Here is a 20,832-nt window from a genome sequence, read left to right as displayed (position 1 = left end):
GCACGGAAGTGTAGAGACGCCACAGAGAAACCAACAGCTTTCAATTACATAATCAACCAGACTGCAATTACAACTGAGAATATCTCTCCTGATGCAAGGACATCCCTGCAAAAATACTGAAGTTAGCTAGACATGCTGTTGTTTGTGGTGGTCAAACCAGGGCACTTGCACAGTGCTCTGGATTTGGCTTTTAAGCATTGAAAATTAGCTCTATCACTGAAAAGGAATTAAGCAAAATCACTAGTTTTTTTTCAGGCAAACATATCTATCTGTATATGTTCAGGCTGATTATTGGTGGTACAAGAAGATGCACAATCAGTGGTGACAGAAGAAAAAGAATGCAAAATCTGAAGAACAATGGCCAGACAGGAGGGGTGGCTTTCTTGGGATGGCTTGGGAACAGCTCTGTGTTCAGAGTGGATCTACACTTGAAACATTGATGCACAATGGCTGCATAGCTTTAAAGCTCATATCAATAGTGAGTGAGAGCTCTAGTGAAATACAACCAGCTAAGCTTTGTGCATCTGTCCCTCCTCTGAAGTACTGCTGCTGTGATGCAGCTGGAGGAATCACAGAGGGCTTGTAGGCTTGTACATCTCCGAGCGCAGAGATCACAGCAAAGCCACCGTATCTAAGTGCACATTTTCCTTTTGTTCCCACCTATAACAGATCCATCCCATACAGCAAACAAGCATTTACCCAGTCATTTCTCTATCTTATGCCTTCTCTCAGAATCTCTCCTTTGAGCACGCAAAAGCTTTTATTCCCCCCCCCCCAATAATCCACATAACCAGTTCTACAGGCAATTATATATCAAAGTAGTAGCTGCCTAAGACTTGCAAGAGAGAGGCAGGTAAGTGCAGCTCGTAACAGTTAGTTGCTGCAATCAGTTTCAAAAGGTTGGTACCATTCTGATCTATGACACCTCACAGCAAACACACATCCTTCTTGCTCCTGTCTGCCACACAACTAGTCTCTCCTTCTCTAAAGCTCCTTTTTAATGGTCTCTGAAGAACAATCCTCAAATGCCTTGCGAACCATCGCTTGAAAAGGGCACCGCATCCATCATCGCACTTCTTTGCCTAGACAGCTGCTTCAATACTATTTTGTGCCCATTTTGAAGCACAGAGGGTGATGGACAGAGCTGAGAAATTTTTCCCAGTTTTCCAAAAGTCTGAGTAAAGCAGCTCTTTACCGCTTGGCAAAATTGCCCTTTCTCCATTACCCATGCTTTGGCTCTTTCGGAATGATGTACTGTTTGATTACTTAAAGACTACAAAGCCTCAGGTGCCTTGACACGTAATTACTATTACAACAAAACCCTACCAGCATTTAATACTTATTCCACAAGGAACTCCACAAGTCCCTCTCCTAGAAAAACACTCCTTTGCACCAACTGCCAGTCTTGAGAAGCCAGCACCCAACTCCCTCCACTGACCTTCCTGAATAGGTGTTTTTTGTGGCATGCTTGGAATATTCGCAGATTTGGACCACTCCATAGCCAGTGGGTACAGGCAACAGTTCCAGAGCCTTGGCACCAGTGCAGGGAACATCCTGCCAGCACTGCCCAGTCTATTTTTGTCAGGGACTCCAACAACAGTGCCTCTGCTGACTGCAGATGCGGCAGCATGGCAGGGCATACAGCAGGCAGTGACAGCTCAGGCTGGCTCATCCTCAGCTGCAGATGCAACCAACTTTACCTGCAGACCGACAATCCCCAAACCCTGGTTTCTTCCATTCTTATCAAGAACTGCTACACTTTGCACCAGCCCACACCTTCAAACGTTCTGCTGCAGCTCCATTGTCTACTATTAAGGTTAAAAGGGCCTGGGAAGATGAGGGGTGATGTGGGCATCCAGAAGAAAAGTCTCTGCATCCTGAGCAGGTTATGGGTCACTTCTTCCCCAGTCCACCATCACTGTTACTGACTTGGACACTCTCCAAAGAGACAAGCCCCTGCTGTAAAGATGGATCACAGCTGAGCTGAGTCATCGCAAACATAACAAAGAAAAGAAAACCCACCACAAATTTCTAGTGGCTCCTTACTGGTCCTCCTGATGTCCCCACAGACATATAGAAACAATACAATTAAAAGCTCTAAGAAGAAATGCTGAGAAGAAGCTGCATCCAGAAGACCAACACAGGACTTGCTAGGTATAATAATATACAGATGCAGGCTCTTGATTTCTGTCCATTGCTAGCAGAAAAACACTCACCACAAAACTAATATAATTTCTGTACCTAAGCCAAGTTCTTTCAAGACTGCCAAAAGTCAACATAATAAAGAGGAAAAATACTGTGAACACTTTTAGATGGGCTGCTGCTATTTGAAACTTGAACTTGTCATGAACAGAAAGAGGGAATTTAAAACAATACCCCTGCTGATAATCTGTTCATGATACCAAGTGAAAGAGGACACTGATTTGGTGTAAATAAGGCCAGTGCCTTTCAGAAGCAACTTTCATGAAACATATATAGCTGCACTCCACTATCATTAGCACTGATGCTGGAAAGAATAACCTACTTGCTAGTGCCAATACAGTGTGTTTTCTTTGTGTTTCCCGCAGAACAGGCAGGAGCTGACTATTCCAATGTTTCTAAAGTATCTTTGAAGTTCTGCTCTGAACCACACTTACCAGCAAGGAAATTCCTGAATTTCCATCCCACATCCCTCTTTGCCCTGATGAAAATCAAGAAGTAGCAAGACAAATCTGTTTTGCATGACAATGCAGACAGCTCATACTAGAGGATTACTTTTTAGTGGTTTGTAAACTATTGAGTAAATAGAAATGCTGCAGGGTTTTTTGCTTTGTTTTCAGTTTTCTCCCTTCCCTGACTGTGGCTTTGTTACCTTGGAAACCTCCATAGGCTGAAGCGGGATTGGGTGTGCGGTGACATTACCAACTGTCAACCAAAGGTGCATGGATGCCTTTGAAATAACAAATACAGAAAATAGGAGCCTATTTAAGTATTTTATTGATAGCACAAAGTACCCAAGTGCTGTTCAGAGGCAAGTCAGCAACCAGAGTTGGCCAGCTTAGTGAATGGGAAATGCGCAAATAGCTCCAATTACCTTCCATTTTTTTAAAGTGACTGTATAAGGAACAACTTTATGAGATTATTTCTAAAAATGTAGAAGGCAGCAGTTTCTTCTGGTTGACATGAAATGAATGTAATTGAAATGAAATGCTGTAAAAGAAACAAGGTAGCCTAGTATGCAAAAAGATTTCTCTGGACACAAGGAACCCTTGCTTTTTTAAAGTGTCACCTGCAGCTGTGTTCCACACAGTGCCCAACTTGCCAAAATCATGAGGACTTTGTTGGAAGCAAGTTAAATTATATTCCCTATTAAGTGTTAAGTGGAAATTTATAATATCTTCCTACTGAGCTGAGAAAGCAAAAGCCAGACTGCAGAGAGCACCTGGAAAGACCAGAGCACCACTGGCATTTAGCACTGACTAATAACATGTGCTATGTGGGAGAATACTATCTCCTGAAAACAGGTTTTGAGAGATCACAAGGACACGTGAGAACACACAAACAGACACCGTTCCCTCCTGTAAAACTGCTCTTCCACGGCTGGGTGACATTGCAGATATTATCTTCACATTTCTGTACATGGTGAACACCAGATTTCTTCGGATTATCTGTCCAGAACCTCGTCCACTTGACTCATTATCTAAAAGCCTATTATTATTAATCACTTAGAAATTACACTCTTAGCACTCTCTTGCTCCATACCTGCCAATTAAACTACTTTAACCTCATTAACAGCACTAGTGCTTGGCTTTCATGACATGGAGTAAGTTAACCTCTTGATTTACAGATATTGAGTACTGCTTGGTCTTCTTGATTTTCTTTGTTTCTCTCTTGCTCTCCTCATCAGGAGGGAGCTTGGAGGAAAGCTCCCAGGCAGATGAATTGCAAGTGCAGTCAGTCAGCCTGAGAGTTTTTCACAGACTTCTTCATGTTCAGTAAAGCCCATGAGACTTGAAGCCAGAGAGCTTCCTTCTTTTCCATATAAAATCTTGACACCTCAGGCAACAGGGGTAAGACTAAGCAGCAACAAGATGACATGGGGGTTGAAAGCAAAAGCACAGATTTCGGCTCTGTCTGGCCTTTTCGCATTGTGTTAAGTGGAACTTGATATCCACACAAAGATGTATTAGAGGGAATAGCATAAGGACCCCCTTTTGTTGCAGATGACCAAACCTGTGTAGAGCTCTTATGTAAAGATATCTTTAACTCTTCATATAATGGGAAACACTTCTGCCTGCTAAGAGAGATGGAAATTCTGAAATTCTCAGAAAACAGAACTTGTTGTTAAGATCTCCTCTGACAATAGAAACACACACACAAAAAATTAGGAAAGACAAACAGGAAGAGCTAATAGGCACAGGAATACTTGAAAAGAGAGTGGTTGAACATTTATACCCACCCCTGCCCCAACCAACCCTCACCTCCTGTCTGTACCAGCAAACACAAACAGCATTTTCAGGCTGATCAAAAGGCAGCATCTCCTATTACTACCTCTACTAGGAGTGTATTAACATTTCATGACTAAAAGCACACCCCACCACAAGAAAAACCCAACAGGCATCAAAGACATTATACAGAAAGGCTGCATATCTAAGCCCCAAGGAAAAACAGGAGGCATATTTTGTTCAGATACTCACATACACACAGAGATTCACAGAAACATTAGAATCTCAATTGACACCTTCAGGCTCGACTGCAATACACAGTAAATAAATAATATTAATAATAGCCTGAGAAAAAAAAAACAAACCCAAAATTACTTTCTTCTGTGCTGCACAAACAGTGCATACTGAAGGCAGTAATGACACCCTGCAAGTAGACTTCTGCACATTACCAGGAAATACCACATGGGGCATTGAAATGAATGTCAAAAGGTGCCAGTGCTAAATTTGTGATCATGCTCAGCAAACTCTTTTAATGACAGGTTTAATGCCGAGTTGTTACAGTGACATGACCAAAGCACTATGGGTTTAATCTGCAGGGTAACGTCGCAAAGACAGCAGCTTGAGTTGCACCAAGGAAAGCTGCCTGCATGACAGGTCGGCCACAGGGCAGCACAAAGCAGCAGGCTGTCCATGGTAATTAGCAGGAGGTGAGAGCTAGGTAGCCAGGAAAAGCAGCTGTAGCTGCAGGTGCAGAAAAGCTACAGATGAAAACTGTCATCATCTTTCACTATTTGCTGCTCTTGATTTATTCTTGCTAGAAGGGTCAGCTTTGGAGTGGTTTGGCCCACTGCTCGCTTCTTGCGCTGTCAGTTCAGATTTGTCAGGATCTCAGCTGACAACACAGTTTTGGAGACAGAATTACCTTTCTGGATATCCCTTGAAGTCTGTCTATTCACCCTTGGCCCCTGTCGGACTACAGACCACATGCACTTTCTTCTTAAAGGGGATATAAGACACAAGATGGAGCACTGCCAGATGGATAATGCCAGCATATACCCACCTTCCTTTGATAACAGAGGCTAAAACCAACCTGAACAGAAGGCTCCAGTTGAGTTAAACTAATGCTGCAGGCTGGGATGTTCAGAAACCTGAACGCTGAGCGCTCACAGCTATGGCCATGTGCTCCCTGGCAGGTTACTCATTCCCCACTTACTCCCCCTATAACGGAGTCAGTAGCTACCATTACTCAAGACCACTCTTCCGAACCTTGGTGCTTGCTGTAGCTTTCTGAAAAAGGCACTGTGAGAACTTCAAACCACATCCCATACTTCAGTCAATGTAACAGTTCAAAGTGTGTCTCATCATCCAGATGGTAGCTACAGTCAGCTGGTTATTTTTCAGTAGATGTACATTTTCCTAAAAGTGCTCCAAGTCTGCAGCCCACAAGTAGAAGGGGAGGTCAGCACACACTGGCTGACTGACTGACTGCACTTGTCTTTTTGTGTAACACTGGAAAAACACAAATACCCACCAAGGCCAGGTCTGGAATCTCCCCTGGTTGGGTCCTGCTTGTTATTCTTTCCTTTGACACTTTAAGATATGAACAGCCCAGTGAATTGGACATTTTAAAGTCCCCAAGACAGACGAACAGTGAGAACACAGTATAATGCAGGTATGGGATTTGGACTTCAAAGACTTGCCAGGATTCAGCTGGCAAATGAATGTCAGCAGTGACTGGGCAACATTTGGTAAGGCAAAGGGGAACCCTTACCTCTGACTCTGATACCTCTAAGGGCTTCTCATTGAGGCCCAAGCCTTCGGTCAGCACAGCTCCATTGTACTTGTTGCAGATATCCTCATCAGAGTAGTGCAGCCCCCCTGGGCTTGGGCGAGGAGGAGACCTGGGACATGTAAAGGGTGAGTGTATGGGATGTGACACAATTAAATCACGCTTAGAAACCAGAATCCCAGCCTGGGGCAGTGACTTGGGCATTAAAGTCCTCCCTAGATCCTACAGACAACATTCTCTCCCCTTTGCCTATTTCACAATTGCTTTAAGCTAGATAAAAAGCCATTTCCAAGAGCTTGGTGTTCTCAGCTTCTCACCTGGTTCCATTTTTCTTTGAGAAGGTGCTCTTGATCAGGTGTCTGCTGTTGAGCTCCAGAGCAGTGAAGCCTCCATTATCCAGGGTGACCGACTCTTCCACATTGGAGATGGTTTTACCTGGAGCCAGGCAATGAAAGATTCAGCTGAAATAGAGGCACTTTTCCCCCAGCTATAACTGCAGGAACTAACTTTCCCTTCTGTGTGCTGTATGACACCATTAATGATTTAAAAATCTCTTTACCTTCATTAGAGGCAAATGAGAACAATCAGAGTGAAGAAAAAGAGTTTATTACAAGTGTGAATGAGAAGAAGGAGCCAAAAGAGGGGAAAAAAGGAGTTGTGGATGGATGAATTTCATTCAGAAATATCTAAAATAGTATAGATGAACTGTGCTCCAAAAGTCCTTATTCTTGTCTTTTGACTATAGATAGAAACAAGGTGACTAATTCAGGTGGTCACTGAAAATGTCCTAAATCAGATACTGTGAATCCTGTTCATGCTGACTGAAGCAAAGCAAGAGAAAGTAAAACTAGGAAAGACAGAAAAAGAGGGAAAGAAGGGGGAAAAAAAGGCAGGAAAGAAAGCAAGAGAAAGGGTAAGTGGATAGCAAATGGGAAAAAGATGTCAGAGCTGTAATGAGGATAAGATGTAGATGTGAGAAATCACTGGACAATGTAATGCAGGGAAAAGGACAGGGGACTGGAAGAAGAGGAAAAATACAGCAAAGTATATTATTTCTTGTGATCAAATACAACACGAACTTATTCTCTCCCGTGTTCATTCTTTGTAATCCCAAAGGTGTGAGCTCAGCTCGTACCCTGGGGAGAAGGACAGGTTGCATATTGCTGCTTTGCAGCAGACAGGAACTTTATCCTTGTGGCTTCAATTTCAGTGCTACATTAAGACTCAGTGTGAACACTGGTATCTGACAGTACAGGTCAGACCTGTCTTTTCCTGTCTGTTCCTCAAATACAGAGCAAAACTAAGAAGATGAGAGATTTCCTATGAGCTATGAATACAAATACGTAATAGTATTAACTTGGTAAAATGCCATGCTATTCATACATCTTACATCTCATGGGACTGAAATCTGATTTTCTAACACTTGTTAGAAGTGAATTATAAAGAAAGAAAAGATCTTCACTTTGGGACTGAATTACTAAATACTGCCTGGAAGATTCCTTCATTACATTAATCCCTAAGAACAAGTAGTGCAAAGACCCATTCACCTGATTCCACTCATTAACATGCCTTCTCTGGCACCTCCTGGCATTAGCACAATTTCTTGCTGGAGGTGGAGGAGGCTATCAGAGAAATACACATTTGAACAACTCTTCCAGGACTTTATCATGTAAGGAGAAGAAAAGGTAAAAACAATACTCAGAGCTCAAGAACAAGGCATTTTGAAAGGGTACTATTTTAACATTCCTAGTCATAGAGCAGGTAGCTCCTGTTTCCTTTCAGAAAGGAACCTGGTGAAAATTGTAACTAAAGGAAATTTCAAAGCTTGACACTCATGCATTAAAGTCTAACAGGTTCAGATATCCAAAACACCTCCTAGCTGCTTGGCCTTGTAACTGCAGCTTGGCTTGGGTATGAATGTAAGATGCAGGACACTATTTAATACAAAGGAGATGAGATACAGTCCTCACACATGCAGACCTAGAATATCTGCACTGGGTACAGCCATGGAAAAGCAGAACATTTTGCCTTCTCCCCATAGCAGGGAGTGATGACAAAACTAAATAAAGTCTCAGCTTATTCCTTTTTGTGGTCTTCTGCCAAGCATTTCATTCAGACTCCTTGGCTTTTGATACAGTCCCTGTGACTTCCAGATGCTGTCCTGTCCAAGCCCATGGTTGGTTATCATCCAGAACCTGATAAGATCAGGCACTCTTTGCCCAGTATGGCTATGTGGAAAAGCTGTTTCTCCCAAACCAGATAGAAAAAAAAAAAACCCTGAGTTTTCTGCCAAACAAAATACCTATAAACAGAGTTCACACTGATTAAAGTGGGGTTTCAAAAGGAAGACATTTCTAATTCCCACAGCTGTTGACAGCATGTTCACAGAACGGAGCCAATGTTTTACCTGCACCGCAGTTCTTGTACTTCTTGCTCTGGCCATGCAGGACCAATGCAAACACCACCAGGAGGATGAGGATCAGACTTGAAAGTGCCATCACCAGTAGGAACCACCACTCCTCATAGAAAGGCGATTCTGTTTGCGCTGAAAGAGCAAAAAACAAATAACAATTCCTTCTTTATGATCCTTCAAAATTTTCTCTTCTTCCCCACAGCGAACGATGCATCTGGAATAGTGTTCAGGAGAAAGAGGTGTTCAAAGGAGGTAACGCAGCCTGCTCTGCAGCCAGACTTTCAAGGGGCTTGCTGACACTGATGGCAAAGAGAACAGAAATTTATCACAGCTCCATCTCTGCAAGCATCTTTCACACACCCAGAGCCTTAGCTAAGAAGTTATTGCCTAGTGAAGAAGTGGAGGTTTCTTCCTACTGGCCTGCACACCTACATTTCCTGACTACTGTGGTATGCTTAGTACTCCCTGGGTCAAAGGAATCACCAATATTTCTATCATGACCCAGAATTATTCCACTTTTTATGAGGCTTAACTTGCCAAAATGCTGCTCAGTGGCTCTGAAAAATACAGCTAGCGCCCGGGAACAAAGTATGCTTGGTTCAGTGTCTTTCACTGCTTCCATTAACTCTAACTTCCAACATTCACTGCTCCTCTACATCTTTTCCCCATCAGCTTAGCGAAGCCTGATGTGCAGTACATGGGTATCAATTCAGTTGCCTGGATTTTGTGCAATCTCAAGTCATTTCACCTCATTTGACCTCAACTAGAGACGCAAAGTGATACCAGCTTTGCCCTTCTAGAGTTACCTTGCCAGTCTTGGTTTAAAGTAATAAGTATGGTTATTTTCTTGCAGTGATATTCTGTCAGCATCCCTCAGCTTAGTGGAAAAATGCTGCTGCTGGAGCACAACCCAGCAGTTGTGTGTCATTTCCCTGTAGTCCATAACGTAGAACACCACCTGGTAGGAATGGACAATGCCAGGAGACCAACTTCAGCCCCTCACTATCCCTGAACCCAGGCACTCTCTTTCCCCCAACTGTCCTGAGCTCTGGATCAAAGCATAAGTCTGTGGTAAGCCTCATGATACAAGCTCAAATTTGTTCCAGATCACTGCATATTCTGCAGCAGTGAAAAGCAGCCACACAATCCTCCTTTGCTAGGAAGCCAGTCCAGGCCAATAAAGTCCTAAAGGCAAACTGCACAAGCCATGCTGGGCTGAGCAGATTCAGTGCAATTTATACCCTGTGCTAGCTGAAGTGGCCAGCCAAAAAAGCTTTATACTTTTATGACTGTGAGTCTCAATGGAAACCTTTTACTTTCATGCAACAATTTGAGATGAACACCGAAGCATCAAAAGGAGGTGAATTAAATAGTTCTGTTCAAGTGGAGAACTTACAAACAAGTAGTTTATGTATAAAAACCATCCGAAGGAGATGCATGCTCAGCTCCAGAGGAATAATGTCTTTCAGGAAAGGGAAGACTGACATGATTACCAATCCTTTACATTGTGTTATAGCCTCTGTGAAACCAGAGATAAAAACATTGACTCTAGGTGTTTGAAGTGGGTTGGCTATGCCCTTGTCCTGAAGGAGAAAAGCAAGGGTAGCACTCACTCTGAAATCCATAGACAGCTCTCATGGGCTAAGTGGTTAATTGTGTAAGGATAAACAGAGCCATGATGGCGATAGCAGCTTTTACTACTCTTGCCTGCTGGGTAACTGTTGAATGCTGTTTATGCTTCTGACTGGAGGAGCAGAGATAAAAGCCACTCCAGATACTGGAGCACTGCCAGGTTCTCAGGACTCTCCAGCATTTTGAATCACAAAGCTGCTTTATCAGGTTCTTTTATTCCTCTTGCTTGTCTTCACTGACACAGCAAGGGTGAAACCTGTTGCTCAAAAGCAACCTGAAGTACAGCTGTCTCTGCAAGGGTAAGAAGAGACCTGAGTAAAGCACCAAGCTTCATGACAGGCCACTGAACTCTGGCTGTCTAGAGATGGCAAGCTGAGTGGAATTTGCTTTTTGAGGTACTGAAGTTCCCTTCAGAAAACCAGAGCACTGGGTTGCTGAAAGGGATTTTGAAGCATGTTTAAACCATAACCCTGTTTACTGGGAATAAGCACAATAGAGCAGGGAGGCTGGGAGAAGCCTGAGAGCATCACCAACAAGCTGTTCTGATGAAGGAGGAGTGGAGGCATCATGCTGTATTTGAACTGCCAGGCAGAGGATATCAGGAATGATTTCGTGAAACTAAATGGTTTTGAAAGCTAAATATAAAATAACACAGAAAATATTTATCAAAGAACCTTGGGGAAAAAAATAAAGAAAGAAGCAGAGCAAACAAACCAACAGATTAGGAAAGGTGAAAACCCAAACAGATTGTAGACTGTGTAAATTAGTCTTAGGGCAAGAGATCTCATATATAAACACTCATGAAATTCCTGAGAAGGTTCTTTGTCAAACTTAAAAATGGCACACATGCATTTTTCTTCTTGAAAGTAAAGCACATTGTAAGAACAAGCCTCAATTCACCACTATATTACTCTGGTTTTCTCCTAAACCAAGTGGAAACAAGTTGCCCTTCGTTATTCATCGCAACTAGAATATATGGGCTGGGGCTTTTCCCCTTCTTTTCTCCCCAACCCAAGAAATTCCATTGGAAAAATATTAAAAAATAAAAAAATCAATAAATCCATGATTACCTGATACTGCCACAGAGGGAACACTGGGTTCTCCATAGCCAAATTCATTGACAGCCACCACTCGAAATTCATAGGTCACACCCTGTTTGAGTTTGTCCAGGCCAACTGTGTAGGAGGTAGCACTGCGAGGGATGTCCTTCACAAACATATCCCACAGTCCTTCATCTAGGAAACCAGCAAGGAGAGAAACGGCATGAACTGTGTGACTTGGCACTTCCTGTTGCGTACTGAAAAGAATTGCCATTAATGGTGTGTTTCAAGCATAGGCAGCGGACATGCTTACCTGAAGGCTGCTCAGTGATACACACAAATGTCAGAATGCCCTGCAGGACCCCATCTGTAAATGTATTTATTCATAATGGGGCCTAATAATAATAGCCCATATGGAAGAGGTCTCTAAAATATGCAGCAGCACCCCCAGTGACCTGAGCTGGCTAGAGCAGCTGCCGGCCATCTGGGTGCCTCCTCATCAGCTAAGAACACTGCATTAGCACGCCTGGTATTTGACAGAGCAAGTAAACCTAAAGCAACCTGCTCCATCAATGAGTCTTGATCACACAGGTTTTGCCTGCTTTTTGCATTCCAAAATTGACTTCACTTTCAAAGTGCATAGGCTTTCCAAAGTAATGTAAGATTAGGATCTTGGTAGAACTACTGCAGCCTTGCATGAACTGGTGCCTGCTGGACTGGTGTCACTGGAGTGCTGCTTGCTCCACAATATCAGTAGTGGTATGTCCTTTGCATGCGCTGGCCCGCAGCATAGCACAGACCACAAGGTGAGACTTCAGTGCTGCACTTCTGTGCCATACATTTTTAAACAGGAATGAGCTTTTGTTTGTATTATAAACCTTTGAAAGTTCTTACAAACACGAGACCACCCTGATGAGAGTGTTCCAATGGGATAATCTTGGTTCTCAACAGCCATACTGATATTAACCCTGATGCTCATCCTCATCATGCATCAGTCTAGCCCCTGATCCATACCTGTAATCTTATATTCACTTGACTACATTGGAAAGAACCTTCAACAGGATGGATGCTCTTAACAATGAAAAAAAATTCACAAACCAACCAGAATTAAAAATGACAGTAAATCATTTTGAGTGCAGGAACCAAGCATTAATCTAACTGGACTGCTCTTCAGTAACAACTGGTGCCCAGCACTTTCTCTAACAAAATGGACTTACTGTCTATGCACAGGGCCAAACTCTCAGCTAGCCTAAGCCAGTGTAGCTCTGATAGATATGACCTCACAAGTATCCCATTGGGCTTTTACTTTCAGTTATCAAAGCTGTTCAAGCAATGTCTATTTTTCTCTGCATGTCCCACAGCAAAGGGAATATGATGATAACCTCTGCATAGATATGACTCCAACTGCCTGCTTTGAAAGAAAGTCCTCTGCACTGTGGGATTTGAGCATCAGCACGACTTCCATAGCTTCAGGTGTTATCGAGGTAACAATAAAGCAGAAGCCAGCAGCATACCCTCAATGACTTGTTCCACTGCTGCAATGTAAGGCAGGAATCTGTTCTCCTTTGCTTTGCATTTACCTGAGTGTAAACTAATTGGAGTCACCACAGCGATTCCAGAACTGTGTTGGTGTTAACAGGGCAAAATTTGGCCCTTAGCCTGTGCAACAGGGCCCTTCTGTGCAACAGGGAATAGCAGCAAAGATGGACTGATTAACACTGCAGGTGCATTTCCATGTGAATGTTTTAACTTTGGCATCTGTAAATATTGCCTCAGTAATTTGTACCGTGCTGCACTTCTAGCAACACACACAGTGACTAACAGCCCCGAATCTACATCTTTTCTGGTCATGAGGATTGACAGTCTCAGTGGATGCAAAAAGCAGGCTGAAATGTTATTGTTCCAGCTGCATTTGAGAAATACCAAAGAACAATAAAAACAGGTAATTTTTCTGTCATGCTTAAAATTCAGACCAATATATTATTCACCAGCATGATCAGAGTATAATGAAGTTATCATAATGTACCATTGTTATGTATTAGTTGGATATTACAATGGCTATAAAACAAGAGATAAAATATTGACTTCCTTTTTACAGGGCAATAGAAGGCTAGATTATTTCTACCACGTAATCTTACAATGTAATAAAAAGGGAGTTTGGGATTTAGTTTCTCTGAAGTGGATGGAGTGAGGGATGTTTTTTCAAAGTTAGATTGTTGTAACCACCAACGTTAGGAAGATGCATCTCAGACTATAAAATATTGCCATAATTGCTAGAATTGCCTGAGCTTTCATAAACACATTTGTAAACAGCAATAAGAGAATTTGAGCCCATTGTGAATTGTCTGAAAAGCAATTTGTTTGCATTGAAAGCCACTTAGATGGGGGAAGAAAAGGCAACAATAAAAATGAATGTTCAACACTCACTGCAACAAACACAACTGTTCACACACGCACTTTCTCACTCATTTTCTCAAACCTATCAGGGTGCGCAGTGCAGAATATCCTATGGACCAAGAAGTGACATTTAACCGCTCTGGAAAGCTTGAAGTAAGCTGGGAAAACTGCCCTTGAGAAGTTAACATTGCATTTCTACCTCTCTGTCCTGTTGGCTATGGTGGGGATGGTGTGGGGCAGCAAAGGCTGCTGGTGGATGCTTCTTCAGAGGGGATTCCTGTCTTGCAGGGACTTGAAGATGCTCCAGTTGGTGGCCGTATCTTCTCTGGCCCATCCCTGTTTCACTCACTGAAAAAAACCTTGCTTGAACTTATTTTTCTGGGTAGGAAACAGGGCTTGGTCAAGATGGGACCCAGTGTGTGACTATGGGTTGCCAGAGAGGTGCTGATGCAGCTATAGTGGTCAGCAGTCTGTACGGTGACAGTGTGGGAAGAGGGATATCCTTTTATTTCCTCCACTGCTGACTTCAAGCCAGTGCTAGTCACAGGAGAGTCTGTGGCCTCCCAAGACCTGGCCAGCAAGATTTTTAATTCCAGAGCCTCAATTAATTTATCTTATCTCCATCTGGAATATTCACGTCCCTCTTTGTAGACAGACCGCAGTCGGATATATCCAAACTAAAAAAGCATTTTCAGTGGTGAACTTTGAGATTAAATATCAAAAACACAACTTGTGAATTCATTCACTGCATCTCTTCTCCTATCCCTCAAAACCAGGTTTGCTCTAAATGTTAGAAGTTCAGCTGAAAGAGAATTCATTAGAAGGTCACTTATGACAGCAAAGACTGGCCTTTAAGTTCAGTAGAAAAATCATTAGTAAACTGTACACAGTGTTTTCCACTCAGTTTAGGGAGGAAGGACACACATGCTGTAGCTGGGACATCAGCTGAATATTAACTCATAGAAACTGCCAAGAAAAGCAGTTTGCCACACCACACTCTGGTGAAGAGGAGCAAGGCTCACCATCCCCAGTCCCTATTAGGAAGGAGGCAGCAGAGCTGTCAGTCGGAATCACTAGCACCACTCAAATACTTTTCCTTCAATAACAGCTGCCCCTTTCTTCATTTCACATTGACTTTCACTGGGCACTTGGTCTCTTAAAAAAGGCCTAGATATGTGACAGAAAAGCGAGGGTTCCTCAAAAAAAAAAAGTTTTATCAACACTTTACCAGACCCTGTCTCAGCCTTATGTCTTGCTGATGGGAGATTTGAAACCCCTCTGACCTAACATAATGTCCAGCCTGTCCCAGCCACCCTCCGGCCAGGTGCTGGCTGTCCTGTGTCAGCAAGGAATCACCCTAGAACAGTTTGGGTTGAAAGGGACCGTAAAGCTCATCCAGTTCCAACTCCCTGCCATGGGCACGGACACCTTCCACTAGATCAAGCTGCTCAAAGCCCCATCCAACCTGGCCTTGAACACTGCCACCAGGGATGGGGCAGCCACAGCTTCTCTGAGCAGCCTGTTCCAGCTGCAGCCACGCACAGCACCCACTGGCCAACCTGGTTTCACAGGCAATTAATCGGGGTCGCCACGCCAAATAAAACTGTCAGTCAGTAATGAAGGCTCCCAGCTCTGCTAACTCAGGCCACTAACAAACAACTGCTGTGCGGCAGCTGGGGAGATGGAAAGCTGTCAGTTATTTGGGTCTTAAACACCAGCCTTCCCCTCTCGGAGTAAAAGGAGAGCTGAGCTGCAAAACTTTCTCCTAATTACACATTAGGAGGTTTATGAGGGGAGAAGCTGCTGAGAATTAAGGACCAGCTAAACGTGAGTAGTGTTCCTCCTGCATCCAATTAAAATGTGGATGGATTTGTCAGAGGCAAAGAGTTGGATTATCACGTAAACTAGTGAAAGGACGAGAATGGGAAGTGAATGCTGACAAACTGTCAGCCTTGGCATGTCATTTGGGAGTGGAAGTGAAAAAGGCCCCATGGCAGATGCCGGCAATGCAGCTGCACCCTTCACTTTGAATTTACTGACTTCTGCTGGTTTGCATCCATGTTTGACACTGCACTCCCTAATTTGTTTAAAAATAAACAGAAAAGGAAGAAAACAGAAAAATATTACTCAAGATACCAGACAGGAAACTACAGTGAGATCTGCCCTCAAGGTATGAGAAGTGAAAACCAGCGTTTACGGGAAGGACAATCCCCTCTCTGAGTAGATGGGTTCTTCTTCCCCAAAATGCCTGCTGCCTTCATGGAACTTATCTTCTTGGAGAGCAGAAGAAAACACTGTCCTGACTTACCTGTGTCTTAAGCTCATGATTTGTGGCTGATCTGAGGTTTACTGGCCTGTTCATGCCAGCCAGCCAGGGTGCTAGAAATACTGTTATTGCAAACATGTTAAGATGCGATTCTCTTCCACTGGGCTTAAGTTATCCCCTGCTTGGGAAAAGCAAAGAAAGTCCAAAATGCATGATGGGTGAGGAAGCAAAAGAAGAAACCTCAGCTTGTCCTGGGTCAGAGGCTTTTCCCAAGGCAACACAAGCCATGAAGCAGACTGACTGAACACCTCCCTGGCTGCCCTGCGGCTGAGGATGACTGCAGCAGGCCAAGACACACACAAAGGTTTCCTGCTGGCAGATAAGTATCCAAATGCACTCCTGGCAGTGTGGATCCCTAGGGTGTTATACAGAAAATACCTCCTTTGTAGATAGGGGATAACTGGGAAGGCAAGTCCATATGAGATGCTTGGTACCTGACAGGCCACATGTCCACCATTAAAGCACAGCACAGAGACAGGAGCCTTGGATGGGGCACGGGGTTGGGAAAAGAGGGATGAAACCAGTTTCTCAACTCTTTCCAGCAGCACTGGGAACTTTAACGTCAATGTGCCATTTCTGTCTTTTCCTCCGTAGGTAAAAACCGAGGGCACGATGTAACACCCATTCCTCAGCCAGTCTAGTTGATGTCTAGGGAGTGCTTACAATGGCAGTGACAGAGGCTGCTTAATTGCATTTCTTGTAATGCACGAGGAGCTAAACTGGAATCCATTTCTCCAGGGACAGAGAAGTTGAAGGAAAAGAAAAACTTCTGTTTCCGTAATGTCTTTCTCTAGCCCAGATCACGCTCAAAAAAACCTGGTTTGCCTGCTCCATCCCTATGTCTGAGTATACTCAAAATGCAGAGGAGGTAGTCAGCATGGTCACCTTCCATAAATCTGGGGAAAGAAATGGAGAGATCAAATGAGGAATCTCAGCTGCCTGCTGCCTCCATTGCTGAACCCAGCAGGGCAGCTGGAGCCCAGGGAGACACAGCAGGGCTCTGAAAAATTCAAAGGGAAGGGACAAAAGGGGGTAGGGTTTGCTATTTCTGACAGAAAGCCACCCTCCTACTCTGATAGAAGAGTCTTGGCAGGGAGCTAGAGCAGGGAAAATGAGATGATACAGCATTTAGCGTTTGGGGTAATGAGGCCTATAATAGATGACACTTGAGATGTGAAACGCTAAGGTAGTGGTATTGCATTTAAATACTGGCAACAAGCTAAAGCTTTTCATCTGTCCAATGCCCTTTTTTAGATCTTACAAAGATGAATATCTTTCCCTTCCCTGATTTTATGTGAAGGGCACAAGTCAACTGCTCTTCTCTTGGACAACAACTCCTTGAAAACAGAAGTTGCTCCAATTGCTCTACTACCTATACAAACCAAGGTGCAGAAGAAATTCTTAGAATGATATTAAAAAGGAAGCTGCTGTCAATGACCAGCCCTGACAGGAGAAATTAGTTCCTTGCTTTTGTTAAGCTCATAATTCAGATTTCAAACTTCTCCATGCAGAGATGAGGAAGAAAAAGCAGCACAGAAAGGAAGCTGATGCTTGGGTGAAGTAAGTAAATGTTCCAATTAGGCTGTCTCCTCTCCTGGATCACATTTCACGCTTCCTACAGCTGCAACCAGAACGAAGTATAAGAATCCAGCATACAAATGCCTAGTTCATTTCCTACAGCAGCATGAATAGGATTAAAATAATCTGGAGAGGAATTAAATGCCTCAACAGTCAGGTTGCAAGAGCAGGAGAATAAGACCTCCTCTGTGTGTTCCCAGGATTAGTGGAGTGGGGCCAGCAGAAGTGACCCAGGGTTAATGCAGCTCAGACCTGCCTTGGAGGGACTATTTTCTTCCTACTCAAAAAGAGTGGGCCAGAAATCCTACATCCTTAGCCATGAACTGTGAAATGCTTGTTCACATCGAATGGTGAGACAAGCCCAGGAACATCAATGTCACCATTGCAATGTCACCAGCCATATGATCTGAATTTCCACCTTGCAGACAATGTGTACATGGGCTGCAGGTTTCCCTCCAAAATACTTGTACTCAGAAAGCCCTGCTTGGGGAAATCACGCTAGTGAGTGAGCTTCAGTGTACCTTGGTTTACCTTGCTGTCTAAACAATGCTGTTCAAATAAGACAGAGTATATTCTACCTATGAAGAAATAAGGGCAGAAATCAATAAGCTGATGTAAAAGAAATAGAAGCACTGCAGTGTCATGCCTCTAATTAAATAGAAAAGTAATCCTGAGTGCTCTGGGAAACTCCAGTGCTTTGAGAAGGTACTCATTTTCCTTGACTTTGTTTTGAAAACAATCCTTAAGTTAAATGACAGAAATAAGGAAGAAATTTTAGGGTCATGGCAGAGCCTCACTACAGAGCAAATTGTAACAGATGCAGGTATGGAAAGCTGCATTTTCAGTGATGAGATGACCACAGAAAGGCAGGCCATAATTTTGTTATTTGTCTGTTTGAGTATAATTAAAATCACTGGTTTTAAATGCAACTTTACATTCGAGACACAGACAAGAAACAGAATCTTTTATATAGTCAAATAGATAAGCACTCACTTAACCAATACATAATCAACCAACGTGCAAGCACCTAGAAGTAAAAGAGGAAAGAACAAGCAGCCAACATGGATATGTCAAGTATAAATCATGTCTAATTTCCCTCTGTGACAGGGTAGCAGACCTCGTCAATAGACGAGAAAGAGCAGGCATCATCTATCCTGACTTCAGCAAAGCTTTTGACACCATGACATTCAAACACAGCCTATGTGAAACAAGTATCTGGTAGATGCATCATCAGCTGGAAAACTGTACTTGGTGAATGGTTACCAATATTCGTTGTCAGAGTGGAATGGAAATTAGCAAGTGAGATTACACTGGGGTCTGGCAGCATTCACCAGCTTTCCTTAATGACTTGGTTACCAGGAAGTGTGCAATTATTCAATTTGCAACAGGTACCAAGCTGGGAGAGGCTGAAGTATACCCTTGCTTTTAAAATTACTTTGTCCAACTGGAGATATATTTTGGAAAAAGCAAGAGAGTGGCTTCAGTAAAATCATATCCCAGAAGCAAAGTTGCTCTAGGAAAAAAGCACTAAGAAAAACTGTGGTGATGAGGGGATCCCTTTTCCCCTGCTAATGCCCTCCCTGCAGAACAAATGGGGAAACCAGTGTGTGTGTGATGCTTGAAGTCCTGGCCCTAGTCTTAACAGTAAAACAGCAATTAGCTGCTGTGTTCTGCTGCAGAAGAGGACATACTTTTACCTTTGGTCCTCAAAATACAGCTTGCAAGTACTTATTAGTCCTTGTACATGAAAGATGCTGTAAGCATTTAAGTGGGTTTTAATTATTAACCATATTAGCTCATCAGCTGGATAATTTACCAGTGATGTAGCACAGCAAAAACCAGACTATTCAGGGTAATTTTCTGTGACTACTCCTAAGCAGATGAAAAATCTGATAAACTACATAATAAACCAGCAATGGTTTAATATTGGCTGGTAACAGCATTCTCTCACAAAATCCCATTGCCTTACTGGGATGACAAACAATCTCTCCACTGTGGGATGCTTTCTGTGTTGAGTGAAGAAAGGGAACTCATGACACCAAGCTCTGTGTTTCCCATGCCTTACCTGAGGGTCGTGCCTCTATAATGTAGCCAGTTGTAGGTTTTTCTCCTGAATCTCCCTCAGTCCATTGCAGTGTCAGCCCAGAAGCAGATTTTGTCACCAGAATTTCCTGAGGGGAGCCAGGAGACCCTGAAGGATGAAAAAAGGATAGCAAAAGGTAGTGGTATCAGAGACAGATTGCAGTATTAATTTCTTCCACTGATATAGGGGAAAAAATTGTCTAGCAGTACTGGTCAACATATAGGCACCTTGAACCAGCTCAGTGGGCTATTGACCTAATTTTTTCCACTAGTTCTAGTACCAGCAGTTATAGATCAATGGCTGAGTTTTACAGGTCCCTGTGTTAAGAACAGAAGAGAAGAAAACGCTCTCATTTTAACCATTAGCATATCAGCAGGGGTTGCACATTGCCACTGCTATTCTGCCTTTAGAGGTGAACCCAGCCTCCAAGTTTCAGGGAGAGGTTTGTGAGGACAGCTGCCTGCCCATTCACTTGGGAAGATGCCATGGCCACATTAAAGAGGATTCCCACTTTATAGTATCTGTGGTGGGGCATGAGAGTTAAACCGTGGATCCACAGTGCTGCTGTTCCAGATCATGGCTACAGAGGGTACTGTGATAAAATGGAATCTTGCTTGCACCCAAAAAGGTGGAACTGCCACACGTGGCTCTCATGGAGGAAGCAAATACTTCCCTGAGCTGGAAAATCGGAACTGTGACCATTGCACTGATGCTCTGTGATTTACAGGACAGCCTGGTATCACTGGAGGGCATCTACCTTGTTAAGATTATCTGCTTATCAAAATCACTGACCAAATAAGAAAACCAACTCTTTTGTACAGACATTGAACCAAGAGGGAAATGTTGCTGTTCTCTTGACATATCAGGAAATTTGCAGACTTCTCCATCTGCATAAGCCAGAGTCAGGAAAGAGTAATTGTAAATTCTTTCTGGCTTTGTATCCAGGAACCTCTGCTGGTTTCAGTTATTCCAGTTCTGACTCCACCACAGAGCAGTACAGTCAGAATTATGTGCTGTGCTGTCAGGCTGCCGCTTGGAAATCCCTGGCTAGCCCATTTGCATTATGATTTATTCACACTGTTTTGTTTATTCACATAAGACTTCTTGATTTCATGAAAAAGGGAAGCATGTTTTTTATGGGCAGTTGCAA

The 20,832-nt window shown here is 43.2% G+C and overlaps 1 protein-coding gene across 3 annotated transcripts in view; it reads right to left on the bottom strand.

Moving 5' to 3' along the window:
- The window catches only part of SDK1 (sidekick cell adhesion molecule 1), a 420,202-nt gene that overhangs the window by 6,370 nt on the left and 393,000 nt on the right, over window positions 1-20,832 (bottom strand). For all 3 annotated transcript variants that reach the window (XM_065684560.1, XM_065684562.1, XM_065684561.1), the window contains 5 exons: window positions 19,665-19,790; window positions 11,329-11,493; window positions 8,621-8,758; window positions 6,531-6,648; window positions 6,196-6,325 (listed from right to left, as the gene is read on the bottom strand). In XM_065684560.1, the coding sequence (XP_065540632.1) occupies window positions 6,196-6,325; window positions 6,531-6,648; window positions 8,621-8,758; window positions 11,329-11,493; window positions 19,665-19,790 (677 nt within the window). The remainder of the gene's footprint in view (window positions 1-6,195; window positions 6,326-6,530; window positions 6,649-8,620; window positions 8,759-11,328; window positions 11,494-19,664; window positions 19,791-20,832) is intronic.

Source organism: Lathamus discolor, chromosome 6 (assembly GCF_037157495.1).
Source record: "Lathamus discolor isolate bLatDis1 chromosome 6, bLatDis1.hap1, whole genome shotgun sequence".
Lineage (NCBI taxonomy): Eukaryota > Metazoa > Chordata > Aves > Psittaciformes > Psittacidae > Lathamus > Lathamus discolor.
The sequence above is the reverse complement of the archived record's forward strand: the minus strand, read 5'-3'. Positions and strand labels throughout refer to the sequence as shown.